General features: G+C 43.4%; 1 protein-coding gene across 1 annotated transcript in view; it reads right to left on the reverse strand.

The window, feature by feature from the left end:
* thada (THADA armadillo repeat containing) overlaps positions 1–22717 on the reverse strand; it is an 82411-nt gene that overhangs the window by 35323 nt on the left and 24371 nt on the right. Inside the window, exons 26-28 of the mRNA XM_070841262.1 lie at positions 18426–18515; positions 15599–15730; positions 7319–7487 (exon numbers count right to left, since the gene is read on the reverse strand). Coding sequence (XP_070697363.1) covers positions 7319–7487; positions 15599–15730; positions 18426–18515 — 391 coding nt within the window. The remainder of the gene's footprint in view (positions 1–7318; positions 7488–15598; positions 15731–18425; positions 18516–22717) is intronic.

The following is a 22717-nucleotide window of genomic DNA, read 5'->3' on the forward strand; positions in this document are numbered from 1 at the left end:
TCTCCTTCCCCTTCTGGAGCTGTGGGTTGCAACTTTAAGGCGTAAAAAAAAAAAATAATCTTGGTGTGGCAGTGCTAAATATGTAAAATATCAAAACCTATTTGTACGCCTTGTTTTCTAGTGAAGCGTTTAACTGCTTGTGGGTGTGTGTGTCTTTCTCTGTGTGAGTGTGTGTTGCAACGAGCCTTACTTCTCTTTTGGGCCCGGTAAAAATAGTGGTGGTGGATGTGAGGTCCCTTCAGACTCTGTTATCAGCCTGCCCTGCCGTCCCTCCCACTGCCGCAACCACAGACTGACCACATGCTGCACTGAGCGCGCTCACTCACACACACACACACACACACACACACACACACACACACACACACACACAGAGCAAGTGCAAGTGCAAATAATTGCATGCCAATTCATGGCTCAGTCCAGTAAAACACACGCACAAAGAAACATATAAATCGGCATTCGCATAAAACCAGAGAGAGGTTAGGCAAAGTGTGGACGCGCCCAATTAGGCAAAAAGAGATCCCAATAAAGACGGGCTAAATATACAAAGGCATAAACACACTCTGTTGCTCTATATAGCTGTATTCTTGGACAAACAAGGCTTACATACACACTCCAGGCACCAAGTCATACTCCCTCATATATGTATTTGCACATAGGCGTGACAACCAAGTAATTTCGTGGTGTGTGCACGTCTGTGTGCGCCTACGAGAACTGTGTTACTACATCTTTGTAAAATAGTTACAGCACTGGATCGCAACTCTGCCCCAAGGGAGCAGTTTGTCATTTCCATTATGTCCAGAGTTGTGTTTATATTTTCGTGTGTGTGGAAGGGTGGCATTCAGTTGCTCCCTTGTCAACACTCCTGCTAGTCTCCTAAAGCAGTCAAATGTGAGCCCCTTCAACAACACAGCTAAAACTCAGGGGTCAGTTCACTTTCACTTTCTTCATCTCAAAAACACAGACTGAGTTCACATAATGACAGCGACTAAAAGCACACCTTCTGAACGAAACATTGTCTGGGTATGTCATTTACATGTAAATGTGTAAATTAATGATAGAAATTCATTCAAACCCACTGTAAGATTTGAATAATACATTCATTTTTCGAACATATACTTTGATATATATATTTTTTGTATTCTTCTTGTTAAGAACTAAGGAAAAAAACTTCAAATGTGGATGGCTACAACAGACTCCAGGTCAGCTGATGCTGCAGATTATCTTCTAAGTCTGAGTGTGAGAAATTAATTCTTAGCCTCAGAAGTTGCAATTTAATGAAACAATTTTGACTCGAGGTCCATTCACTGGCTTTTTTTTTGGAAGCATTCAACCAAATCTAAGGATCTTTATTAAAGGATAGATGCAAACTATGATGAATACTGCAACGTGCATTTGAAAGCTCTAGAAAAGCAAGAGGGCCTAGAATTTAGATTGTTTTGTGAATTGACTGAATTTGTTAACTTTAGTCTCCTAAACTCGACCCCCTTAGGAATTTCTTGAGAAGGTTGCAGGTGTTCAGTGAAATTTAGTGGCAGTAGGATTCAATAATAGTATTTCCAAATCCGTATTATGATCAGATTAATATTCCAACCAGGATAAAAGTGAATGGTTACAATATTACTTTTACCCAGTAATGTTCATATGCCATATATGTGGGACTCACTTTAGGCAGTAAAGAAGAGGGGACAACCCTAACCTACTGATCCATGTCTGTCACCACACTGCATGGCAGATCTCCTTATGTGGTCCCATTAGCACACAATATTGCAAGTTGAATGCTCATGACCAGTAGCAAACGCCTGGGATCCACTCTGGATTAGATACATCTCACATCATATTAAAAGCAGACTGGCTGCGTTTTCAGGCCCACACATTCCTGCACTGATTCAACCTCAAGGGCTTCCTCAGATAGCCCAGGCAGACCACCGGCAGCCGTCCTCACAGCACACCAAGAGAAACTCTTTGTAAGAGAGCAGGAAAGAATGAAAACAACTCCGACATGTATGCTGCCAGAGGAAACGAGACTGCGATCCTCCTAATTCTCAAATCTCTTTTCTCCTCGGTCTCAGTCTGATTTAGCCTCTGTTGTGGAAATACACAAAGGATTACTCAGGCCGAGTTGGCCCTCCTCAAACCACCACAGGCCGCAGCTTTAATACTTCTGGCCTGTACCAGGCATTGTGGGCCAGGGCTGTTGCTGGCGCGTGTCGAGAGCCGAGTCCGGTGTCGGGTTGGGTTAGTGCCGGTTTGTCCGATGGGCTTGTTAAGCTCGGCGCTGGTTGTATCAACAGAAGTTTGGGGCACATTGGAGCGATTGAAGCGATTCCAGTGTGTTTTAAGATGTCTTATCAAAGTCAGGCCATCCAGAGGACAGGACTGCCTTGAGTTAAACCAACACCAGGCTGATCATGGCCTTCCATTCAAAATCTGATATACATTTTGGTCGTATCTGGTTATGTTAATATGTTATTATTATTACATTTAACGGAGTCCTAAGAGTTTTACAGTCTAAAAGAACACTGCAGGGTCTATGTCTGTGAAGCTCTGGTCACACCTGAGTTTAAACCAGTGACCTGTTTCACAGCAAAATCAATTCATTTCAAATGAATCTCTTCAATAACCAGATTGTCCGTGGGCATGCGGTAAACCCTGGTGAATCTTTCACAAAAGGTGTGTCAGGGAACAGTGCTGACCTCTGAGGTTTAACTGGAGAGTCCAAAACAGGAAGCTATCATAGCCCGTTAGCTGTGTTGTACCGTCACCATTATATATGTATACATCCTCTAGTCTGCGTGTCGAAGACGCTAAACGCCAACTTGCTCCTGAGGCATAGCCTCAATGTGTGAATGATTAGAGACGATCACTTTCCTCCTTCCTGTGGTGTGTGAATGGGTGATGTGAATGTAGTGTTACAGTGCTTCGACGGGTCAAAAACACTAGAAAGGTGCTAAACTGTTACAGTTTACAGTTTATATTTATATAAAAATAAATCTAGCAGAATACAAACTGCCCCAAAATGGATCTCCTGACTAAACTATGTATTCACAGTCATGTTAGCAAGAAACCTAGCCAGCTTGTAATCTAATAATTATTGTGGCACTTTTCCGGCTGGCTACCACGTTAGCATTTACTTTTTTAGCTTCACCAACTAGTCGTGCAAGCAATCACTACATCACCAGGCTTCTTGAACCACCTTATTGCCTCCTGCAGCTTTAATGTGATTTTGCTCAGTGAGGCATTTCTAGTCGAGCATAGAGGTGTAGCCGTGTTCTGATTTATGCTGTTCGACGTGGCCTACAACTCAAATTCCCATCCACAGTGACGTAGAAGAGCTGCAAGGAGAATGTTGGAAGTGCGGTTGGATGGAAACATTTTCTCCTGTGTGGTTATCAGACCTCTTCGCTGTGTGTGTGTGTGAGAAAGTCAGCAGGGTGGTACAGCCTGCCCCGGTAGCTGTGATGGTTCCCAGCTCCACACTTGGCCCACTAACAGTTATTCTTTGACAATAACAGAGGAAGTCATTTCTCCCTCGAGCGAAAACATCTGCTACCTGTTATACACACACACAAAATAAGGCATATTAACATACATTAGGCATCGCCCAAGGCTAAACACAATGTCCTCATCATCTCAGCATAAACACACCACCAGTGTGTGGTGTCCATGTACACGGACGCACACTCTCGCTCGCTTTCTCTCCGTCCGTTAATCCCTCTGAAGTCTAAACATCTTACACACAAGTGCAGAATGTTTTACACACACACTTCAGACAGCGTGGCCACTATCTCCTCTATCAGTGTCGGTGTGTGTGATGCTCCCCTCCACACGTACGCTGCAGACCTCCATCTCTGTTTTACTATGTTTAGACCACTTCACCTGCATGCAGCTCTGCAGCTTCTGCTATGGCATTCCTATCTCCTTCCCACAGCTAGGCACTCCTTATATATCTGCCTCCATCATCTTCATAATGCTGCCATCCACCTACACGCCTGCTATCTATAGTCTGCTTAAAGATGGCCCCTACAGATAAACACAGCCCTATCAGGACTGCTGTCAGTAGCTCAGAAAAACCCCATGAATCACAGGTTTTTGTTGTATGTATGTTTCTCCCTGTCTTGGTCTTGGTATGTATGACTTGAACACAAGGACGAGCAGAAAAATATGTTTAAGAGTAATGTACCGTTATACGTGTGGTGAAGTGGGTTATTCTTCATATTGTCCAGCAGAAGAGATGTATTCATAGATCCAGTGAAGCTGAACAAACAGTCTGTGAGGAATGATGACAGAAAAGCCAGCTTTTCTGGCACAGTGTGCTTTCAGTGGAAGGAAAAAGGAAATTGAATGGCGAAGAAAAATCTGCATCCCATTCAGACATTTGTTTGACTGAGTCAGTGCGATGTATTGTGCTGTACACCTTTACTCTCTCCTGTGGTTGGGTAGAAAATGGTGAGACACCCTTTGTCTTCTTTCTGCTCTAAAGTCGCAGCGACCAACCATCTGCATTTACATGTAGGCTCGATCACAAGTTACAAACTACAAGGAGTCTTTGAAGGTGGATAAAAGGTGACATAGAGCATAACAGCAACACTCAGTGTCCCGAGAGTGTGCCCAGAGATGTTTTTATTCCATTTTCTAAGAGTAAAACAGCCAAATCAGTACATGGCAGACACGTGTGGACGTCACCATTCTGTACACCAAAGTGTATCATATTTCATGACGTGGCAACCGTAACTAAAACAACGTGCCAACAGTCTCAGACTGTCACCCCTATGTTAATGGTGCAGTGACCACTGCAACACACCACAACGCATGCTTCAGGAACATTTCAATGCATTGGAAAGCTGATTTCAGCTCATATTCTGACTGAAACTAATGAAATAATTAGCAGGGTTTTGATAACCGATTGACTATTTGAGTCATTTTTCAAGAAAAACATAATTTGCTGGTATCAGATTCCTACAAACAAGGATTTGCTGCTTTTCTTTGTTTTAATGATTGTGCACTGAATATTAGATTTATTAGATTTATTAGATTGTTTGTTCGCTTACACTTGTTTATTTCAGTGAACTTTGTAAAGCACTATGAGACACTCTGTTGTGATATTGGGCTATACAAATAAAATTGAATTGAATTGAATTGAATTGAATATATTCAGGTTTTAGACTGACTGAGTGAGTGTGTCATCTTGGGGACTGGCAGATTTGACATTTTATAGGGAAAAGGTTTATTTGAGAAAAGTTGATGATTGAGTGGATAGTATGGTAATCATTACTTGCAGTGTGGCACGCTATGTACAAAAGAGTCAGTTACAACATAAAACGTAAAAAGAAAATTACCTATTGTTCCAATAGACTTTTGTGAATCTTTGAATGAATTTAGCGCAACTATTCTTTTATTAAACACTCGCTATAAATTGCACCTTAGTAACAAAGTTGCTGTTTTACAAAGTGAGCAGAAATGAGAAGGCAGATGATACAGTACACACATGATGCAAGACACATAAATAGTGAAGATAAGACACAAAGAACAGAAGAGGCTACCTTGTGTAACAGCATTCATTACAGAAGACTAAATCACACACTCAATATGAGCTCATCATTTTGTATGGGACGGGACGGGGGAACAGACAGAGGGAATGAAGAACAGTAGGAGGACAGGGAGACATGAAGAGAAGATAGGAAAGATGCCAGCTTTTAAAAAAGAGAGACCGGAAGCAGAGAGACACGGAGACGGAGGGGAAATAGATGGAGACGGAGCCGAAGAGGCAAACGCATAAACAGATGAGGAGACATCTGGGGAAGCTCCACACATGGCGGCCATGACAGGAAAGCAAACTAAAATCCACTCTCCTCCTGAAATCTCCTCTAAGCCTTTAAGAGCCCCACCCCGCCATCTCCTCCTCCTCGCCATCTTTTCCCTTCATCCCACAGCAGACCTCCCAGCAGTCCAGACCGCTACCAAACCGTAAGTGCTCCATCAAGAAGAAGGTAGAAATCCGGAGGAAAGCGGCGCACTTCTCCTTCTCCGCGTTGACCCTTCGGCCCGGTTCTAAGCGCTCTGCACCCCCAGCTCCCTCACTCACCCCGTCTGTGGCGTTCAATATAGAAGGCCGGGGAAACTCCCTCTCCCCTTTTCCTCTGCGTGTGTTGATATTACCGGCAGACTGTTTGGTTGTGTTTGTCAGAGTGTGATGACAGAACTAAACACTGGTATTTACCCTGCGATAACCGCCTTGTCTGGACAGGCTCTGCATGGAAACTGTGTGTGTGTGTGTGTGTGTGTGTGTGTGTGTGTGTGTGTGTGTGTGTGTGTGTGTGTGTGTGTGTGCGGAGGCTTGATGTGCACAATATCTATAATCTCTGTGTGGGTGTGCACATACACGTGTTATGATAACTGCTTTGGTAATTGCACTTTGTGTTTTGTCTTTGTTGAGAGAAAAGTCCAGCTGTGAAGATTTGCATGTTTTAACCTGAATGAAAGGATCATAAACTCATCAAAGAACCGAGGACAGTCGATCCGAGGAAAGGCTGTAAATAACACCAGTAAATGCAAGGCTGCTTCTATCTAGCTCTGCAAAGTCAGAATTTTGGATGTATGGGATTATCATCTTAGAAATGCAACCGATGAGCATCATAGGGGGGTTTTACCTGGATACGGCATATAATAAAAAGTGTGTGACGAGCCTTTTTTACTTTAATCTGTGAATGATTAATCAATTAATACTATTCATTAAGTCTTAATATCAGAAAAGTTGACATCAAGACTTGATTAATTGAGTTTCCTGCTGAAGGTGACGTCTTTGATTTGTTTTGTCCAACAAAGGGGTCCAATTTACAAAGTTATCAAATGTTACAAAGTCCTCACACTTGAGAAGTGGAGGCAAAGAATTATTGGATGTTTTTTGCTTAGAAAAATCAAATGTTCAGTTTTCTGTCAATCAACTAAATTTGTCAGCAAACAATTCCACTAGTTGTAATTGCACTAGTTAAGACGAGCTTCATAAGGGCAGGGCAGTTGTGTCGAGCTGCTATGTGGTATTAGGTACATCCATGGCAGTGTGTGTGTGCGTGTGCATGTGTGTGTGTGTGCACTATGTAAATTTATATGAGAGTAAAACATACTGTGGAGTCCAGCTCCGATAATGAGGGCATGAGAGTATGATTCCACCAGAGGCTCCCATCACTACATAAACACTTGTGGTCATTTCAGGGACTCATGATTACAGCCGCCACCCACTGTTATGGCATAGGCTATGTACAGTATGTATATATATATGAGTGCACTTGTTTACGGTGATGCGTGCGTGGGTGCAGACCTGCAGCAGAGTCCCGTGGATGTGGTTGTGTTGGATGTTGGGTCCGGGCTCTGGAGGAAGCTCCTGCAGTAAAGTGTGGACGGTGGACGGGACCTGGGTGACCAGAACGAAGGGGACGAGGGCCCGAGCCGCCATTTCTCTGGTCCGGTACACTGCCGAGCGACCGCATCTGCAGGACACACACACACGGCTGTAACATTAGTGTCATGGAAAGTTATTAAAACCATGGAACATGGATGGCTGTGTTGTTACTGTAATCTTTTGGCCTTGAATTACATAACGCTGTATGTTTGAGTTAATGGAGAAATTAATACGGTTTCTCAATTATCAGGTAATGGGTTGTTATTGTAACTGTTGAGTCCAATTTATGTTGCAGCTGAAACTTTGTGATGAATCATTAGGTAATTACTGTGCGTATTATCATTATTACTTCTGATTATGTTGTACTGCAGCCACATTATGTCATGGATAAATTCTTCTTCTGTTGGGAATCTGACTTGGCCTGACCCTGGCTTATTTCATTTGGACAGTTGGTCACTATTTTTACGCATACGTTATGTAACTTCTCCATCTTTCTCCCTCTCCTCGTCTCCCTGCACTATTGCAAAGGATCACAACCTAAACAGATCCCAGGCCAGCAGGTGACTGAAACCAAATATTTTCAAATCCTAATCAAACTGTCGAGGAAATAATCTATTCCATCTTGTTTTTGCGCCGAGACAGCTCACTCCCTCTTTTTCTTTTTCTCACACACAAACACGTCGTTTACAGTTTGCTACCGCTGATGGAGAATGTGGCCAGTCACCCCGAGTGCACGCTAAAATTAACCATGTTTACAAGCCGATAGTCTTTCCTTCTCCAGTGTCATAACACCGTCACAGCTGACACGAGGGAAGGACATGACCAAGACCTGAATGAGATGAGAGGAGGAGGGGGGGTGAGACGGATCGAAAAGGGGCAGCAGAAGAGCAACTGCTACAGAAGGAATGAGGCAATCTCAGCAGGTGTTTCTCTACATTTACAGAATAAAACGGTTTGTTTTATAGTTCACTGTGGTGGGAAAAGAAAATTAGATGAGAGGATCAATACCACTCTCATGTCTGCCCATTAAATATGAGGCTACAGGCAGCAGCTGGTCAGCCTAACTTAGCACAAAGACTGCTGGCCAGCTGCTGGCAATTCACCAAACTCAGCATTTCTAGTCTGGAAACCATAAATGTACAAAGTGCCAATCCTTTGAGTAGATGTCAAGATATTTCAGGGTTGACCTACTTGACTGACCTCACTATCCATTATCTTATACCGCTAATTCTTCAGTTTAATTCACAAGCTTCAACAGAGAGGATCTTCTCAGTGGTACCTGCAGCCAACAAGCCCACATCAGCCGGTGGATAGCCAGGGAAAGCCTGTCAGAGGCACCTATTTAAGCTCCATCCATCTTGTCCACACCACTGTGGCTGTCACTGTAGTCAGCAGTACAGCTCCGGAGCTGATCCCAGGGCAGATCAGGTACGGCAGACTATTTTTTTGAAAATAGTTTTCAAATGGGCTACCTGAAAAGTATCTCAAGTATCTAAGTAAAATTGCATTTTTATTGGGTTTATCTATTTTATTCAATCATCTATATGCCATTACGCTTCAAAAGGGCATGCAGATAATTGGCACGTATTGATGCCTAACATTGGGCATACATTGAATGCATACATACATACTGTACATTCACATGAGAGCATGGCCGAGCACACAATCACATACACACATACAGGACAAGAGTCAAAGGAGGACGAATGGTGTGTGTGTGTGTGTGTGTGTGTGTTGCAGGCTGTTTATAGGCTCTGTGATGGTGTGAAAACTGGCTGTGGAGGCCAAACAAGCGGCTCAGCTCCACTGTGGAAAGTTTCAGCAGAAGGTTCCAGAGGAACACAGATCCGTCACTGCAACGGTATGCAGAGATGAAAAGGAAAGCCTAGTTTTCTGGCATTGGTGAGAGTGAGGGTGAGATATGTTTGAAGACACAAACCTAAAGCCACGTACAGTCCATGTTGAGAAAAGGAATCGTGTATGAGGAAGAGAAATGAGCCAGCAACTACTTGCAAATGATTTTTGCCGCGTTTTTAAATTTGCGCCGTGTTCTAGTCTTCTTCTGAGCAGTGAGAACAATTTGTCAAAAGCTCTGTGACTAGTCTGACTGCTACGAGAAAATAAGAGAGGCTTGAAATCAATATGGACCTCAACAAAGACAGGGCTGTGCCACAAGTCAACTGTTAGCAAATGCTTTTCCACCTGCTGTGAGCATGACCCTGTCACACACACGGCCCCCACAGCCCCCACAACACACACACACACACACACACACACACACACACACACACACACACACACACACACACCTATGGCCAGATAGACAACCAAAGACACTGCATCAACACAGACAACAGTTTGCATTCCTGAGCTCCTTGTACACATGAATTTATGTGCACAAGCACTCTCTCTCTCTCTCTCTCTCTCTCTCTCACACACACACACACACACTCAGTGACCAAAGACCACGTCCATTCGTGACTTCCCACCCCTCCCAGCCCCCATTTGGGACCCATATGTTAACTATCTAACGCTAATTTGTCTCATTGAAACACTTTTGCAAAAGGAAATGACAGTTTGGAAGGGTGTAATTTTAGAAACAGGGCCGCCCCCTGTGGGGTCACAGGCGGACTGTTGACTGGCATGGACGAGACTCATCTGGGGCTCATTTTGGAGAACTGGGAGAATAATTTCCTCCACACAAACTGTAGCATGTTGCCTAAACAAGCCCAAGCAACAAAGCCTGTCACTGAAAAATGCAGTTAGCGCAAGTGAGGAGGGGAAGTGGTGACCACTGAGAGCATCTTGTCTCATTCATTCATGTGGACAAGACGCAGCTGTCTGAACACAATCATCTTTTACTTGACAACCCAAACTCTTGGAACTGTTTAGATACCTTCAAACCACTGTGGGTAGTTTTGGAGTTGAATAAAAATGCTGATGTTCATTATTGACTCATCTGTCCATTCTTTTTCCTTTTAATTGCTTAGACAGTTGATTTCTGTAAATAAACTGTGACTAATTATTTCAGCACAGCAAGTTGAAAGGAACATTGCACCAATTTTCACCAGGATGTTCAAATCAGTGGAGTAAAAAGTTGCCTCTGAAATGTTGGGAAGTAGCAGTAGCATAAAATGGAAGTAAAATCCGAATACCTCACAAAGGTCTTTAAAAAGGTAAAGTGTGCAGGATTCAGTGGCATCTAGTGGTGATGTTGGAAAGACTGTGGCCATCTGATTACCTCTCAGCTCGCTCTTCCCTTAGGAGAAACTACGGCGGCCTTCAGGTATGTAAAAAGTGTGATTCTCCATTTGTCAAGATCAGCCAGTGCCAGCAACCACTAATCTCCTTTCTTATTAGTCTTCCAACTGGTGCCTTTGTGCAACCAAATTCAAGCTGCCACTTCAATGTAATAACGTGAGAGGCCCTCGGTTTGTCCATTCTGAGCTACTGTAGAAACACGGCAGAGCCACATGGGAGAGGAGCTGCTTTATATGTAGATATAAAAGGGCTCATTCTAAGGTAACGGAAACACAATAACTCATAGTTTCAAGTTTTTATACAGCCAAAAGATGACTAAACTCCAAACACTTAAGGGATAGTACTTGAGTACTTGTATTTAGTCTCCTCCTGTGATCATATAAAGAGTCTGCGTGTAGTGGTTTTAGGTGCTTAAAAAGCTGGTCACAAACAGGACAATTAAGAATATTAAAAACACTCCCAAGTTGCTGCTGGGAGGGAAATGACAGCGGTACTTTATGAACCCTCACTTTAGTTTACAGGCGTTTCCATGCCCTTTCAAAAGAAATGAGATATAAGGCAGTGAGGACGAGAAAGGAAAGGAAGGGAGTGAGGCAGGGAGGGTGAGGAGAGATGCCTGGACTGGATATCGCAGGGTATAAATCACTCACATGAAGGCAGAGAGAGGAGCAGGGAGAAGAAAAAGAAAGAAGCTGAGGGAGAAACTCCGGAGGAGCTGAGACAAACTGTTCGCCAGATATAAAGACGTCGAGGGCTGGAATGAAGCAGCCATCAGTTATTAGAATAAATGTCTCTGCTCATCATCATCCTCCCCCTCTCTGTCGTCAGCAGTATCATTCTCTTTGTCAATATCTGATAGGTGTGACGTGTGCAGAGGGCAGCGAAGGAATGTCAAGACTCTCATGTGGGATGGGAGGATATAAAGATAAAGTGCTGTGTGGCATGATGGAGGGATAAAGGGGTGGAATTATTAGGCACGATCCTGTCAACAAAACAGGAGCTAAGCTACATTTAATCCTTGGAGGTGCGGGGGGTCAGAACTTACGGAGGGAGGAAGGAAGAGGGGCGAGGAGGAAAAGAGGTGTGTGGGGGGGGTGGCAGTCATCGGCCTCATCAGACACGTCTGCACACGCCTGGGGAAGATGAGTTGGGGGATGGGGGCTCGGTGAAGAGAAACACGGCTGGAGCCAAAGAAATTAGAGCCGGGCTATATTTAACATTTCCAACATGTGGGCTTCATTTGGGTGGATGTGTGCGCAGCATACCTCCTCTGACAGTAAGAGTCAGCCGGCACGTCGGCCCTCAAGCTATCGGCCCGTTAACTGCACCCAAAAGAGATGAGCTCTTAAAGGAATTATCTCCAGATGTCGCTAAATAACTGATTTGTTAAAATAAGGCGTCTGGTGAATAAGTCATCAATAGCCAATTTGCAAGAATTTACGCGTTCTTTGGGCTGCAGGAGGTGACTTTCCTGATTTGCAGCTCCAAATGGTATCCGTTGATGTTTACAACCCAGACACTCTGTGATCCCACTTCACTTTCCATTTGTCGCCTCCTGGCCAGAATGTCATTTCGCCAAACAGGACGGCTGTGCGGTGTCTCACTGAGAGGGGAGCTGTCCACGCCAAATTTGTGATAAATAGGAGAAAGACTTCCCCAGTTTTAATTAACAGCATTATACAAGGTTATACATGGAAATATTATGGTGGGAAACTCCAATGATGACGACACTTGGCTGTAATTTGGTTCTTAACATCAAAAAATTGGACAGTAAGTTGAATAAAAAACAAAACTACAGTTACAGTATTAGTTAGTTGTACTGCAAAATATAAGGTTAATGTCTGTCAGCTAAATAATATAATTATTAAGACATTTTGTCCGTCTTATTGGCTTGAATCATGACAAAGCGCTGCACTCCCATGTGTCTTAAGAGACAAAAGATTTGCCAGTTATTGCGAACATTAAATTTGACTGTATTTGGGAATCATATTTGAAGAAATTAAATGGGAAGAAACAGGTGTCTCAGAGAAACGGCAGCTGAATGCCGTGATTGTATCCATTCAGCGACTCTAAGGGTAAATCTGTATTGATTAGAGGAGTGCACCGTGTAGTAACACTCATGTTACATGGTGTCTTCGTTCTTCAGTCCACAAAACATTAACAATCCCCTCTCGCTCCTACATGCAGATTTACAACTGGGGGGATGAATGTCTGAACTCAATTTAATGGCAATCCATCCGTTAGTTATTGAAACATTTTCCTCAAACCACACATGCTTGAGAAAAGGTGGTAGGATCACCAATGTTATAGGGGTCATCAGGTGGGACTGTTCTCAAGACCTCAAAGCAATCGATTCAGATATTTCAGTTTGGCGCTAAGTGGTGGACCAAGCAACTGATGGGCTTTGTCATCACTATAGGGCCGCTTGAGTGGCTAATAACATCATGGGACGCAAATATTTTCTGGGTATCTGTAATGGAGCAGCAGACAAACATCAGCTGTATCATCCTACTAGCAGAGTGCTCTTATCTGAACTGTCAGTACTGCATTCTAATCTCAAGGCCTTGACCTAAACACACAACTCTGACTTACAGACTTGTGTGTGAGTAACAACACAATTCTTCCTCTCCAGATGTAAGAAAAACTGCAACCTACAAAATGAAAGCTTTTACAAAAAGCTTGTCTGAACACATGACGTGATGTGTTTTACATTTTTGTGGAGTGTTAGACGGGAAGAGCGTAACATGCGAGGAGGATCACGTTATCTCGCCCTGTGCCAGCTTTCCTTCCACGAAACATCACCCATTGTGTTTGTTGGCAGGCGAGGTCACAGTGGAAGTGACACCTCTGAAACGGAGCGTCAGCCTCCATTGTGGCGGGCAAACATGTTGCCTCCCCCGCCCGCTTGTCTCCCATGATCTGTTCAACATATACCAAGCAGGGCGTACGCGCTGTTTTAATAGCACAGTGAGCGAACGGGGCTGTTAAAGGGTTAGGACTTAGCTGAGAGTAAAAGGCTTAGATTAGGCATGTGGCTGTGATATGGAATGTATTAAGTCCATGAAGGTCCTCACTGGAACAGCAGCACAAGTGTGTGTGTGTGTGTGTGTGTGTGTGTGTGTGTGTGTGTGTGCGTGCAAGTTTGCGTCTTATTTGCAGGTGCAGCAGATGAACATGTACCAATAATATTTGTATCTTTCCCCGTGTGAGGAATGTAAAAAATGAAGGCTGTGACCACAGTTTCCCATTCGCCTGTGTGGTTTACTCCCCGGTAAACACTGAGTGGAGTTCAGATAAAACCAGTCACAATCTAATCAACCACCGTGGCACAAGGCAGCACAAGCAACAACACAGAAACCCGCTGCAGACACCAACTCAAACTAGACCGATGTTTAATGTACAGAAACACTAAATCAGACAAAGACTTTCTGATTTTTTTAGTGATTTTCCTGAGTAGAGATGCGTCACCTGGATTCTGGGGAGAGAAATGTAGAAAACACAGAACACAAAGTTCATATAAAGAGAGGCACCTGTGCAAACAAAAAAATAAAAAAGAACACACACAGACACACTAATGTTTAGACTGCATGTGTTTTGTCTTTGCGATTGTTCTATACTTAGAATGAGTTCTGGTGCAGAGAAACGTTTGGGAGGTTTATCATGGCTGAGAGAGCAGGTGTGTGACCCTCTTGGGTTTGATAGAACAGAGCCTGCGCTAATGTTTCTTTTTGAACTTTTATAAGCATCCGAGCTGACTGGAAACACGTTCTCGTTGATAGTGATGACACAAGGGAGGAGCTGCAGACGGAGGACAGCATTCCCCGTCATTCACAAGCTGCACTTTGCACTGCTGGGGCTCTTGGAGCAGTTGGGAGTTGAAAGTTTTGTTCAAGGACACGTAAACTCCTAAATGATGGAGGGGAGTGATTTGACAGATGTGTAATGGCAGTATGGAATAAAACTGAAACTAACTGTGATGACAGATGGCCGCACAGATAATGTAGAACATGTTAAGCTAGGTGGTGTGTGTGTTTGTGTGTGTGTGTGTATTTGTATGTATATATATACCATTTACAGTCTGTGCTGTGAAGAATGGATATCAAAATCATTCAGGCTACTAAAGTAATTTAAATCATATTGACACAGATGAAAAGTCCTCAGAGTGCTCAATGAGCTGCACAAACTTAACTTTCTGAGGAAGACTGTGTGAAGCCAACTGGCCTTGTGGTGAGACTGTTTGCTCTGTCTCCAGTGATTCCACCTTGATCGGACCGTTTCCACATGCAAGCGAAAAATGCTGTAATTAAATGGACATTTCTTTGAGACCTTAAAGAATAAGCATATGATTATGAACCCTCGTTTTTTTACACGTTTTGTGTTGGAAATAACTAGCAGGTAAAATAAAGTTTTGGAATCCGTCGAGCAGATCCTCTCGGCTGGCGGCCACAAAACGAGCTATAATGGCTGTAATCTAAGTCTTTTGGAGAAACCTCGTTCGTCAAAGTGCATCCATTAAAACTGACAGGCTGAGGTTGTTATTCTAAGTGTCTGACAACATTAGAGAAAGGGATAAAGAGACCTGCAAGACCCGTTTTATCTAACCAGGAAGATATATTGCTTGGTTCAACGCGGGAGTTGCTTGTCTAGTTGCTGTGACTTTGGTGTTTTAACACTTCAGTTTGGATCTTTATTACACCAGAGTCCCTCAACAACAACTAGCCGATCTAGGCAGCAGTGGACCGGCGATTCCTGTGTTCTGTGATCGCTTGTGCCAGCTGCCAGATCAAGACTTCCAAGTCATTTTAAACCCAAAATATGTTTTAAAAAAAAAAATAGGGCCCAGGTTTAAAAATACCAGAGTTATTCTTTAAGGCAACAAAGCTACAAAACGTATGCAGTGTGTGTGCTTTTACTTTTTACTTGCACACTTGTACACACCTGATGATGAAAGGCATGAAAGGAGCGAGTCCCAGAGGTGAAGAAGATCCGTCCATGGGAGAAGGGTAGAGTCGACTGAGCACCAGCAGCAGCAGGAAGAGACTGGGGTGAAGCTTCACCTGACCACTGTCACTGAACACACACACACACACACACACACAGGGAGTCAGATCTGAACAATGCAAATTAGTGTCAGCTGAAATGTGCAGGCGCTAGTGGTGTGTGATGCTGAGAGCAGCCTTTAGAGTAACGGCGTTGTAAATGTAGGGAGTGGAGCTGCTCTGTACGGGTCTGAGTGTGACTTCTTGACTGACGTATAACAGCTTCAAAACACGCTGCATATCTAAAACCACCCACAGTCAGACACAGTCATCTCCTCATCCGTCCTTGAGCTGGGCTCTTTTACCTCCCTCTCCTCCTCCATCCAAATCACTGCCAACAGAGTCAGAATGGAAACTGTCTCTCTCTGCCAGCGGTTTCACAGTTTCACTCTGACACACTCGCAGGGAGAGGAGGGAGGGAGGAAAAAGGAGAAACAGACAAGAACGCACAGGACACAGAAAGGAAAATGACCGAGGAGCTTAAAATGTCAGGTATCTGATATGGAGAGGGGCTGCGCTTTGCCTTCAGAACAGTTTCATTCCTCCACGTCCTGCTCTCAGAGGATTTTTACACTTTGTTAATAAAACCACTCACACTTTAGCTACATGCAAGGTAAAAACATCATCTTCTACAATGTGGGGACATGTCCTTCAGGCCCTGTCATTATGTCAGGAGGATCTCACAGAACAACAGACCCCCCCTGCAAAAAACAACTTGTGCTTTTCATTAAACCATTACCTGGGGAGGGGAATTGCAAACATATTAGGCCTTGTTGGGATACAGCTGGAGGCAGAAACACTTGACAGGATGAAAAAGAGACTCCGTGGCATTTAATGGCACTCTCAAATTCCATGAATGTCTGCCCTCTCTCTCCCTAAACTCCTCAATCATCTGCAGTACCCGGCTGTTTGATGAAAGGCTTATTTTTGTTTTACATCTTTTAAAGAGAGTGGAAACAGAACACTGACCTCAAGTATTTATATTCTTCATTTAGAAAGCAGTGAACGGGACGCGGTAGCTGAGACACAAAAAGGCCTCTAAAGTAAACGAAAGCTTTAGCTTACCGTTTAGCTCTCAGGCAAATAAATCAGCAAGTTTTGTTTAGAAATTTTGAGAAAAGTACACAGAATGTGATATGAACCTGTTTTCTTTGGAAGCGAAGGCAGTGGCAGATAAGATATTGTGCACTGCAACTAATCACTGGACAGCAGTTGAAAATGTGGGCACTGACCTGAGACCGTTTCAGAGATAAAACCTTTGCTACGCTGAGATGATTCGATTAGGAGTTCGAAATGTATGAATCTACAGGCCACGAAGGAAACGGAAACAAACTCACTGAAGACTTTTACTTCAGCGAACTGCTTCCATCCACACGTGGACATCACTCGCTGCTCGTGTAAAGCAACTGACAACCTGATATGCAAAAGCACTTGTGCCTCCGAGGTGTGGTTGAATAACAGACATCGATCCAGGATATTCTTAGTCGATAGCAGGCGCTGTAAATTCTGTGGCGGCATGCCATGTGTATGTATGTGTGCACGCGTAGATTTGTGTGTGGCACGCTTCACGTGATATGTGGTGTGTCATATCATGTAACATGTGCATTTACATAGGTATGCAAAGCTACATGCATGCATGGGTATATGCATAAACATGTATCATAATGCAGAGTGTGCTCTTTCATTTTTCTCTCTCTCTCTCTCTGGTGTATTTTTGTGTGGATTGTGTACATTATGGTACATACATGTAGGGGGGTAGGGGTAGGTATGGTGGGCAAACCAATAAACGGGGTGGAAATTTAATCCATCCAAAGACAATGTATTGTTTTTAGACTAAACAACACTGAAAGCTGGCAACAAGTTGCAGAAGGACCTGCTATCGAAGAAATGAGTCATTAATATGTAAGGACTGCATCCAATCAACACATTGCATCTGCGTGTATAATACTGACGTCTTTTGCTCTGTTTACAATCTTACAAAGACAGTTTCCAGCTGTCTGTATGTTGGTCTTGTGGACACTCAATTCTTTTTCATTCATAATTCTTCACAGTTGCTGCTTGGAGTCCTTGTATATATACATATTACATACATACTAATCCACCCTTTCTGTACAACTGTATGCTTCCAGTTCCAAATCTCATTTCTAAAATCGTTCATAAAATGCGACTTCTTTTGGAAACACACTTGTGCTGCATCTTCCATGTGACTCTCTAAAACCACTAACAGCAGCTCTCTAACCCCCCGTCCTCCTGTGTATTGCTACAGAACGGTGTGGTTGGTCTGCCCGGGTGGCGCAATACGCTGAGATGATGTTGGAAGTCAGACAGCCGAGATCTGGTTCCGTGGGAAATTTGCGAATGTTTTAACAAGGGTCGAGGGGAGTGAGGGGAATTGTGAAAGAGCCGCTCTGAAAGAGCATTCAATTAATTGGATCCATATTAAGATAAGGCCGTCTGTGGAGCTGTTGGACGACATGAGTGCTTTTAAAAAGGGAGTTTGGGCTGAGCTAAAGAAGATAGGGCCAACGAACCTCAGTGGACTCAACTCTCCTCTGAAAAGAAAAAAAAGACGTTTCTTCGGTCCTAAAGTCTTGTGCTTTGAGCAAACAGTCTGAGACCATGCAACTAGATTAGAGAACCAGCTGAGTTCATGTTCACACTTCAATTAAAAGTCATGGCAGGGACTCAATGTGTGCATGTGAGTGGATTAAAGAGGACCACCTCACCTTTCCACCGTGGCTGCAGCCTCCTCCAGCTGGTTCAGGAGGAACGGATAGAGAGCTGGAAAACGAGTGAAAAACTCTCGGCCCGTCATCCTGAGGGCAGAGAGAGGGAGAGAGAGGGAGACAGAGGGAGACAGAGACAGAGACAGAGAGAGCATGAGTGTTTTAACAGTAATACGGCCACTTAGTCTGAGAATCCTCATTTATCTGGGTCCGTGCCTGCTTCTCAAGTACTGGACCACCAAAGTCCTGAAACACTATACTTTTTAAATCTTGCGCACACAAGAGAAAAAATATCATGTCTTGGGACTTTGGAGGCTCCATGGTTTATGGTGGTGGTTCCATACACAGTTTTAAAGGTTGATAGAACTGTTATAAAAATGTTATTTATTATTTTCAACTAGACCAAGAGTCTGCAGTCATGCTAGCAGCTGTGAGGCTTTACTTGCAGTGGTTTGAGCATAATGCTTAGATCAGCATACTAACCTTTTCACAGTGACTATGGTGACATATTTAGCAGGTAGTTTTACCACCGTCACCATCTCAGTGTGTTAAGAGTGTTAATATATGCCATTTAGCATTTAACACAAAGCACAGCTGAGGCTGATGGGAAGGTTTGCAGGTCAGCTTAGTCAAGAAGAGGAGAAATTTAAATTTAGACCAGATGATGAAATGATGAAAAGACAAATGAAAAGTTAGAGGATCACCGAAGTCAGTAAGATTCATCCTCTGGGGGAAATGAATGTCTGCACAAAACTTAACACAAATCCATAGTCCAGCCATAGAGATGTTTCAATGATCGACCAGCTGATCATCTGCAGGACTAATGCTGCCCTCTATAAAACCACCATGCTTCTCCCCCAGAGCCACTGGAGACGTTATTCAACTGTTCTCACTAACAGTGTAGTCCTTCCTGTGAGTAGTAAACTGACTTTGACAGGTAAAACATGTGGAATGTCCCTTTATATTATGTAGATTGTATAAAATTGTGTGAGAGAGAAACTGAGCACGAACCACACAAAGATCTTAACTCACTTTCAAGCTCTTTTTGGAGCTTTTAACAGCGTCTACGGGCAAACTACATCCACTGAGGAAGGCTATGAGGTGCAGGTGAAATCTCAGACAAGAACCTAGTGAGTGAATCAAGAATCAGGAAAGAAAATGTTGAAAGAGTTTCTGGCAATTGGCTCTAATGGATTTCAGAATAAACCCATGGACAGAGAAACGGCATTAACTGAAGTGGAGGATGGGAGTCGTGGAAAACACAACCAGAAAGCATAAAAAACAAGCATCAACAATGCCGTCGACGCTGGAAAGAAGGTGAAGTTTTGGGCGAGTGTAATGTATGGAAATGCAACGCACTGAGTCTCTGCGGGGTGTAAAATAAATCGCTGCCAGAGAGCAGGAGTAATCGTGAACGGTAGTGGATTTACTTTGATCCACTTGAATTTCAGTTCATTAAATTCATATGTTACGAATGCGCTCCCTCCGTGAAAGCAATATAATGAGAAGCAGAGAGGAAATGATGGAGAGTGTGTCTACAGTGAAATGTTGTGATAAGAGGATGGCCCTGTGCCAAGTATTCTCTACCTAAACAAATCCAGCCTTATGTTTGCTTACCCTGCTACAACTAGAAAGAAACACTTACCCTTGCGAGTGTGTGTGTGTGCACATACAGTATACTGCACCATGTGCCACGGTCATGTGTGTCTGTGCTCATATCTTCCCTCACACACATACACAACTGTCAATAAAATGACAAACTTTATATTTAGCGCTGGCGGTCTTGCTGCTGCAACCGCCATTCAGCCTCTGGGCCAATAAAGGTTTTATTTAACTCTGCCCGTCTAAATCAAGTCACTCCTAAAGGGAAGAGGTCTGGTCTGCCAAGCACATGATCACAAGACTGGAGAGATCACATACTGCCTCAGTCACGACCGCTATAGATTCTGGACCAACACACACACACAGACACAGACACACACACTTCCACGCACTCTCTGGACCTGGTTCAAGTTAGCAGCAGACGCTGTCATGGTAGGAAAGCGAGTCATGTGTGTAGATTTTAAACCCCCTTTCAACCTGGATATGACACACTATTCACCTCTTGTGACCTCTCACACACACACACACACACACACACACACACACATAACCGCACAAGGACACAAGTGCAAAAACCTCTCTGAACCTTTCACTTTATGCATGTGCAAATACTGAACAGTGTTTATTATATAAGAGTGTGTGTGTGTGTGTGTGTGTGTGTGTGCTCCCCACCCTCCTCTGTCTAATGAGAGTCTTTCAGTCTGACAAGACTCTACTGCCTGGGGGACAGAGGTCAGAGGTCATGTCGGAGCAGATTAGATGGGGAAGAGGGGAAGAATACAATTATCCAATCTTTCATTAAAAATTAGAGAAAGGTCCAAAAACTGAGTACGAAGTAGTGTAAAACTTTGATTTTTTTCCTCTCTTATACGTCATCTCATCCCCCCACATGTAACTTTTGGAGGAGTGGGACCCCTGGGTAGGGAGCTGTATATAAAGTGGTTAAGAGAAGCTCCACAGTAAGTGCTGCTTATACACTTTCCATTAGCATATACTGTACTTTCTAATCATGTAATTCATAATACATCGCATTAGCATTTAATACTGTGAGGAAATGTTTTACTTCAGTTTTGTATTGACACTTTATACATCACTGACACTGATCTTACCATGATGACATAAGTGTATTGGAGTTATCTTGTTTTTGGTCAAAAGCACCTGATTGATTGGTATAAACATTTTTGCATGTAAAAGAGCACATGTTGTGCAAAGTGAGGAGATTGAGATAAAGCTGGAGGCTTTTGTTGGAATGCAGAGAGCAATCTCCGCTCTGTCAGCTTTGTTTACAGCCGCGTTTATCTCGACAACAACATCGGATCGACATCAATGTGCGGTCACGGAGAGAACGGTGATGCACAAGCAAACAAGATGTCTGGATTCAAGTAATTAGCCTACGTAAAATACACAGCCGAAATTCCCACAGACAGCGAGAAGCTCGCCTTTCCCAAGCACACAAATACACACAATGCTGTAAATAAACTGGTTTTGTGTGTGAGGGAAATGTGTTTATGCTCCAGCTTCGGTAGACCAAGAGGCCCCTTACACACACAGCCAAATATTGGAGTGGACAAGCTGTCACAGCGCATTTTCTGCTGCCAGAGATCACAACCGTAAAATCATGGTAATAACGGAGACCAGACATACAACAGACTGAGGAAAAGACAAACTCCCAAAGACACTATTAGAAATGAGTTGCAGCTTTCTTTCTATACTGGCATGACAGCCAGCAAGAGCACAATAGTAAGATAAAAATAATGATTACCAGACTAGAACATATTACAGATAGACATGTAAAATCATTATAAACCCACGCTAAAATCTGAGCTAGAGGTCAAATGCTAGTTGTCTTACATTGTTCCTGTTTCTCATTAATCACCGCACACAAACTCTCCCACATGCGTATATAAATATATATATATATAAAAAAATAAATAAATCATCCCACACAGTAATAATAAGAAAGAAAGCAGCAGACAGGAGGATGGTGAGATAACTGAGAGCTATACAAAGGAGGGCCGGCAGACTTAAAACACAAGTGAAAACAGACAAGATAAACACGAGCAGCCTTGGCTTTGGCTGCGAGTATTCAGAGGCCTTCAGAGAATCAGCCAATAGAAACACAGTACGGGGAACCAGACAGCTTCCTGGAGCGGGCCCCGAAGTCCTGTGAAAGTTTACCCTGGATTATCTGTGGGGTAACAAATCACTTCGGAGCTCAACGTAGACCCCAATACAGCTATCATATAATCCTACAGGCCAACAGTGCATGCACATTACTGTTCGTGTCCCTTCGTGCTTCGCTTGGTGATGGATCACCGTTATCAGTTCCATCAGCGCCCGATAAGTAACCAATCATAGAAGGTTTTACGCGCAGTGGTTTCAAGGTGTGCGCGGCCTCTCTGCCTTTTTACATTTCCAAATAGCAGTGAGCTTTCAGATAACATATAATACAGAGCTGGACCCGGGGCATGGTTAGCCTAGCTTAGCACAACGAGGCTAATGCCTTCTTCAGGTCACGTCCAAGTTATTGTATCAACTTGTAAATGCCCACATTTGTGTCATAATTAATGCATGATGAGATAAATGGTTTGATCTCGTCAATGCAGAGAATTTTAAATCTCACACTCTGTAACCATACAGCCATCTAGATAACATGAAGGATTTCAGTCAGCATGACGGCAATGAACAAC

The sequence above is a fragment of the Pempheris klunzingeri genome, chromosome 12 (genome assembly GCF_042242105.1).
Source record: "Pempheris klunzingeri isolate RE-2024b chromosome 12, fPemKlu1.hap1, whole genome shotgun sequence".
NCBI classification, from domain to species: Eukaryota; Metazoa; Chordata; class Actinopteri; order Acropomatiformes; family Pempheridae; genus Pempheris; species Pempheris klunzingeri.